Below are 7,500 nucleotides of genomic sequence, written 5' to 3'. Positions count from 1 at the left end.
GACCCTCCCGTGCCGTGCTGCCTGCACTAGATCTGCATGAGGCGGCTCATCGGAGCAGCATTGCCTGAAACGCTCTCTCCGATTTTTCCATTCCAGGTGGATCCACTCTGAGTGCAAACCCTCCACTTGGCCCGCTGTGCCATTTGCAGCTTTTTTTTGTGTGTGTTTAATGATTCTTGACCGGCCATTTAGCCTAGGAAGTCCCCGCATTGCTTTCCCCCCTCCTTTTTATAAATGTTGTCACCATCCGCTCAGCACACAGCATTGAGTAAGAGGAACCTCCAAGGGCACGGCTGTGAGGGGCAGGAGTGTACTGAGATGTGCAAGCGCATGCAGCGTTAAACGAAAAAAATAAAGGGAAAAACTGCCAAGAAACTTGACCAAAGAGAATTGATCAACAGAAACTGGGCCAAGTTCACAAACCTGTGGGATAATCTTCCACTAAGACTGAAAAAACCCATAACCCTAAAGTGATGAAAAGAAGGATTTTTGTAATTTGTTTGGGGGGAAATGTAACAAACTAATTTAAGCTAATGTAATGTTTATAAAGTTACTTAGATAATAACACCATGTATGCCATTATAATCATTAAAACCCAATCTATGTTTTTTAAAAAAAAAACTTAGATGATTAACACAAAATCAAGTTGATGTGAAGGAACAATTACTTTTAGAAAAAAAATCAGGAGGTCCTAATATTCTGTAGAATGAGGGAGGATGCAGCTGTATGTCGACAGCTTTCATATCCTCATTTGAATAATGTGGCCTGAATCTGTCACTTTATTCATCCTCCTTATGCTCAGTGTACTCTGCATCAACAACAAATTAAGTTGTAAATAAGAGACAATCATCACTTTTGTTTTTAAGCAGCTTCTGCATGGAGAATTTCAATGTACTGTTTCTTTTTGACAGAAAGAAAGGGATTCTACACTCTGCTTATGTAAGCACAAATATGAGGAAACCAACCGAAATGAAACAATAAGGGAGCACTTGAGAACTGCTCCAAAATGTTCTTGGAAGTACATTTCTACCATCACAGAAATCTCTTTTTTTAATAGGATATGTATAACAAAAACTGTTTCATTTAGTGTAATAATTATTCTTACTTTGCTCTAAAATGTCAATTTTTTTTTTATTTTTACTTTAAAAACATCCCCTTTCCTCATCTAGGCACAAGCAGGATACACCTCAACAGGAAGAACAAGTGAATAAAGTCAGCTGTTACCTTTGTGTACCCAGAAATATTATTAATCGCTAATATGATAACATGATACCATTTCATGAGCAAATACAGCATGCAGTAAGGAGAGAGGGGGTAAAAGAAGTTTTCTTACCTTTACATCTGAGAAGTAGGTTTTCAGCATATTGGAACTTGGGTACCGGGTGTAAAAGAACATGAGCTTGGCCTTTTTCAAGTGATTCGGTGACAAGCCTTCCTGCATGTAGGATTGAATTAGTAAAGGAAAATGCTTTTCTTGAGAAAGCTGTTTCTGAACATACAGAGCTAGCAAAGTGCCCCCTTAAATACTCTACAGTTCCCCAGACTACAGGAGAAGATATTAACATTTAAATTGCTGCACTGTAATTTTCTGCAAAATAGCTAAACAAGGGATGTGAGGCCATGTAACTTAAACCCTGTATTTCCTATCAGTTTTGGTGCTGGGTCTGAGGAATCTTGAAAGTTTACGGCTTGTGTACCATATGTATGTTCACTTGTTGCTAAGGAAACAAATGCACGAAGCATGTGCCGCAGAAAACTTATCGGAAGCTTTTTCTCCCTCTCCTTTGCAATTCCAGCTAAAGTTTCTTTTTCTCTCAGTGTTGTGCTGCTTGCACAAAAATCAAACTAATGCATGCAAGCCAATCAGAGGCACTTTATCATTTTGAGCAATGTTTTATACAGGCAGTACATTTCACCTGTTCCATTCATGTCGATAAATTTTAACAACTTGAGTAACTCTCTCTAATCCTGCTGTTGCTTTGCTCCAGTGGCCACCTTGCAAATCAAAGCGGAATTTGTAATAGGCAGAGCCCCTCTGACGCTCAGTCCCCCCCACCACAAACTTGTAGCCTCCTGATTTACACAGTTAACTCCTCGGAGAATGAAGCTGTATTTGGGGCTAACCGATCGATAAATGTGGGCTAGCAGATCAATAAATGGCCACTTACCCTATAAGGCAGCCTATTTATCCTGGAAACATCATTACCTTTTAGATCTGTAAACAGAAGCAACTAAAAGAGTTCCCAAGGGAATGTGAAGCTAACCATAACAATCTCAGCTTGCTGATTTTTCTCCCAGCTTCTTGGCTCTCTTTTGTGTACTGCGTGCTAGGACGGCTCTGGTCACATCTGTGCCGCAGGCTGGCCCTGCCATTTCCTCAGCAAATTAATGGCTTTATAATTTATCAGAAATGAAGATGCACGTGGAGAAAATCAATGTGGCCCCCACAAGGTCAATTAAGGGTTCTTCCCAGAAGCTCCTCTAAGGACTGTTTCTCCTAAGCACAATTGCTGAGAATTTCACTTGGTTGACACCTTACAGTGAGGGGAAGGTCAAACAACTTGACAGATGTGCTGCAGCCAAGGTGCCTCTTCCACCTTACAGCCGGGTACACGTCAGCACAGAACCTTTACTTCCAGGCCTCGAGACGGGAAACCCAGACTAATTTTTATCAGCAGGCTACTGATGATTAGCCAGGCTTTTTCAGCAGAATTCCTTTTTCTCTAATTCGTGAAATCTACTGAAACCCTCTCCCTTTATTTCAGTTACAACGTTCATTTTTAGATTTGAAAAATGTAGCCTTTAAAAAGAAAAAAAAAGGCACTGACTATTAGTTTAAAAACCTCTTATTATCTGGAAGTACATGGAAAACGGCTCAGCTGAACTTGCATTTTGTTTTAGATGCTTAATGATTACAAAGAAGATAATTTATGACTGACATACTTCTTGTGCCAAGAGAAGAGTTGAAAGAACCTTCAGTTACCTCCATTAGACTGATAGAGAAGTCTAAAAGAGCATTACACTCTGCAGTGCCATCTGTCAAAATATGTAAGTGAAATAATAGTAGCAAGCTGTCACCTATTGCTTAGTGATAAGAGTTTTTGACAAATCAAAACTTCTACGCCAGAAATCCATTTTGTTATGCGATCCTTTCAGGAAAGTGGGGGTCCAAAGGGGAACTCCAGTAAGTAAAAGAAAAAAAATCCCGAGTCTCCTTAATTTGCAATTCCTCTGACACTGACAACATGTTAATATCAGGTTTGGCTTGTATTCTTTTTCAATGTAAGCTCAAAGACGGACTTAAACTTTTAAAAAAAGCTCTCCTATTTGCTGGATTTAAGCATATTAGACAGTTGTCTAAGCATTTGGATTCCTTCTCCATTTAGGATTTTTAAATATTTTCTGCTCTAATGCCAGAGGATATTGATATTGAATGAAACATGTATTAAAAGATGTTCTGAGACTCAAATTCCCAGAAATCCATTTTTTATTAAAATTATACTTGTTCTTAAGCACTTGGCAGCCTTAAAGCGATATCAAATATGCAACAAATCTGTATATCTTGATCCTAAGGTTAATGCTTTACTGTGATAAAAGATATGATCTGTAATAATCTAGCAAAAAATAGTTAATGGTAGACTTAAGAGCTAAGAATTAGATAACCCATTGCTATTTCAGAAAAAAACTGAACTGACCAATTGCTTAATTTCCTTTTTAAGTGCTTGGGCTGAAAAGCAACTGTTCTTCCAAGAAAGCACTAGCTGTTTCCAGGATACTTACACACGCACAATGACTCATGATGAAATAGATTCAGTAAACATACAGCTGTACCGAACACGAGCTAAGCCCCATTCAAGGCCAGGAAAGAAAACGAGCACAAATAAATATTAAGGAGGTAAAGGGAGGAGGGGTGCCGAATGGAACGCAAACAAGCTCTGTCCCAGCAGCTCGTGTGGCTTGCCTCAATTCTCTTAGCTATAGCTTTGTGAAGACAGATGACATTCAATTCTATGGGTAATGCAAAATAGACAATAACTGCTGAAACTTGAGCCAGCTGCCAGGTGTAAAAAAAAAAAAAAAAAAAAAAAAAAAAAAAAAAGGAAAGAAAAAAAAAGGAGAGAAAGAAAAGATGATAAATCCATAAATTAATGAAAGACATCTGCTCAGGAACATAAAAGATCAGAGGAACAGCATACTGCAGCTGAACCTAAAGCAGTGTTCAAACAACCTGAGAGTCTCGGCGCTGTGCGTTTACACAGTACTATGTAGCCTCACCTAATGCAGCAGCAAAAAGACAAAACGCTAAGAAATAGGAAGGGAAAGACTGGGAACGAAACACATACACGTTTTTGTGTGTTTTAACTGGAGAAGCACAGGGGTGGCATTGCACAGCATTTGACTCATTTGCACTTCAATCCTCCCAGGTAACGCTCCCCTTTCGCAAAAATATTTTTTGGTGGAGATGATCTTTCACTCCTGTTACTCTCAGCCTGAGCTCCCACAAAGGCTCTAAAAGGCTTTTCTAGCCCACACATGTATTGAGCTGAAGGAAAAGAAGTAAGAATAGGTTGTATCAGATAAAAAAGCTGCGCTAGTAAAGCCAAGCTGCTCCTTAAGTTACATCTCAGGTGCTTTTAATCAGCAAAGCTCCAAAGAGGTGTATCTCAGAGCATCTTCAAGACCCTCCAAAGAACAGGCTGGTTGGAAAGTGTTCATTCATCACTCAGGTTTTACCAACAGCACGGAGTTATCCAGCCTTCTGTACAATCGTTCATTTTTTTTAACTTTAATTAGTTTAATTCTAGTCAGATGTAATAACTCCTCATTTCAAAATGTTGTAATTCACTAATTATAGCTTTCACATATTGGGACTGTGAAACTCATTCCAGTTGGATTGGAATTCTGTTTAAAAATAAATAAAATAGAAAGTTTCACTAATGTTTTAAAGCCCTCCTGCCAGGGAGAGCATGCTAAACTTCTTCACCTTTACAGATGTCTTAACAGCACACAAACTACTGTTGTGCTTCAGTTTTGATCTATGCAAATATTTTGGGACTGAACAAGGCTATTTTTCTTGAGATGCAAAGAGGATGCATGACAAAGGAAGACCATGCAGAAAAACAATTCGCTGTCTGTTTCTTTTGGAATTTGAATAAAACTTAATATTTGATTAAACAGATTAGTTTGCAAAGATACAGACTGCATTCACAACCAAGATGGGAATTCATGCTGCAGGTGCATCTTATCTTGTTTAGCAACATACGCAAACATTAACCATTTCCTTCTGCAATTCAGCAAAGAACAGATACATTTTACAGGAGTTGGTTTAAAAAAATAAAAAGAAGCAGTCGTCCCCCCCCGTCCCCCCCCCCCCCCAAACATAAACCAGGCTAGTTCAGTGTTTTACCTTACTACTAAAACCTGAACTTGCCTGTATCTGCTAGTCTTATGTTCTCATTCTGGCTGTACTGTCCAGGAAAACAGATGTTGCTTACTGCAGGAAAGAAAGATCTGCTTGTCTCAAGAAATATATTCCCTATATGTGCACATTCAACCATGTAAAACAAAAGCACCACAACAGAATTGACGACAAACAAACCAACCTCCATACTGCACCTTTCTCTGGAAACTGTCAGCTACCTGGACAAACGAGCATTCATCCCCACCGCTGAGCCATATACCAAGGTACACGTTGTATAGAAGCGCTATTTAACAGATCTGTTTGTCCCAACAGGTCTATATCTAAACCCAGGACAAACTGCAGCCTGAAACAGCATCTTAGGCAGAAAAGTCAAAGCACTTTCACAATGGCAGGGGGAGAAGCGGGGCAAGGAAGGAGGAAGGCAATCACTCTAGCACTCGATGTTTCCCCTGGCTAAGCCTTAGAGCAGCAAGGGACCCTCACACCCCTGTTTCAGCAGATGCAACAAGCTCCATTAGCGACCGCCAGTGAGAATGAGCAGAAGAAAGGGAGAGAAACAGCAGGGGCGAGAGAGAGATGCTCCATGGGTGGTGAGGATCAAGTGCAGCCCTAGAACTATTCCTAGTTCACATGCCTGGCAATTTTCGCCTCTGCTCACTCCTCTCTCAGGATGGGAGAACCACTTTTATACAAAACAATTAGTATGCCACTGTACTGCTTGGCAGAAATTACTTAATTGCCCTGGCCTGAGTCTTGCCCTCGGCTGCCACTCCTGTTGACCTCAGGACCGCTTTCATAGCATCACAGCTTGCATTTCAATATGCAGGAGAGATTTTCAGTTTGAATCTCCAAGAGTAACTGGCAGTAACTTCAAGTGCTGATGGATTTAGACTGACTCTTCTGTTTTGTCATACAATGCACATAGCAAGAAGATTTCCCGGCTACCAATGCAGGAGAGAGATCCTCTTTCGGGAAAGAGGTCCCTCAAACATCATGTCCACTACCAGGTGGCTCTCAAAAGCACCAACGCCTAAGGAAGGTGATTTCAAACCAGGTATGCTACCCCTATAGAAATGGGACTATTCATACAGGTCAGAGAGCAGCAATTCTTGGCTCAGACTTGACCGAAGTAAGCTCAAAGACCGGTAGAGATGGGCTCTGCCTTTGTCCCAGTGGTGCCCACTACCATGGGAGTGATGAGAAGTCCAGGTAACCAGCAGGTCTCGAGCCCTGCCAGCACCCTCCTGGGGACTGAACACCTCTACAGAAAATGTGGTTAAATTAATCTAAAACCACCAGAGTTATTAATCTCTGAGAAGATAACCAGTGATGGCGCACAGCCTGGGGCATCTGCCTTCACATGGTACCCCTAGAAAGGGGACAAGTTCCTCAGCATCGCTACCATTACTCAGGGAGGGGCAGAGTTATTTAGTTGCAATTGCTTTCATCAACTTGGGAATTAAATTAGCTGCATCTAAGGCCGTGCTTGTGCCGTTGCCTTCTGCTGGGGTCTTGGAGCTGGGAAGTAAACATCTATTTACCCTTTGTGCAAAATCCTCAATTTTAGCATTGGGCAGACATGGTATTTTATTCATTTTTAGAATGATTATACTTGAAAGCAAAACCTTTTGACCAAAAAGCACATTAGGGGAAAAGATGGAAGGAGTGGGAAGTGTTATTGCTAAAAAAGAAAAAAAAAAAAAAGAAAAAGAAAATCTAGTACTAGTTTCCAGGAAAAAAAAAAAAAAAAAAAAGATCATTACTATGTCTGGACATGCCTAAATAAAGTCAGAGATGGATTTTTTTTCCCCCTAACTAAAGCCTGCTATTCAGCTATTCAGCTAAAAAGAGAGATTTTATTATCATCTTTTTTTTAAGCAGAGGAAGTGTCCTGTAAATTTAATACAGCTGAAGTTTTATATTTAATTGTTCTCTCTAGCTTTCCAAAATAATTTGCTTTGTGTATGTTAGGACAAAAGATTTCTGTGTATGGCTGAACAGAGGTTAATCATGCATAGCAGGCAGCTGCACAAGGGCTGAGGAACAGACCTCTGGGTGGGGGAAAGAACTTGATGCAG

General features: G+C 40.3%; 1 protein-coding gene across 3 annotated transcripts in view; it reads right to left on the bottom strand.

Annotated features, from left to right (window-relative positions):
• Positions 1–7,500, bottom strand: part of PROX1 (prospero homeobox 1) — a 44,516-nt gene that overhangs the window by 26,972 nt on the left and 10,044 nt on the right. For all 3 annotated transcript variants that reach the window (XM_074926158.1, XM_074926166.1, XM_074926173.1), the window contains one exon: positions 1,334–1,441. In XM_074926158.1, coding sequence (XP_074782259.1) covers positions 1,334–1,441 — 108 coding nt within the window. The remainder of the gene's footprint in view (positions 1–1,333; positions 1,442–7,500) is intronic.

The sequence above is a fragment of the Athene noctua genome, chromosome 1, assembly GCF_965140245.1.
Source record: "Athene noctua chromosome 1, bAthNoc1.hap1.1, whole genome shotgun sequence".
Lineage (NCBI taxonomy): Eukaryota > Metazoa > Chordata > Aves > Strigiformes > Strigidae > Athene > Athene noctua.
This window is presented reverse-complemented; position numbering and strand designations above follow the sequence as displayed.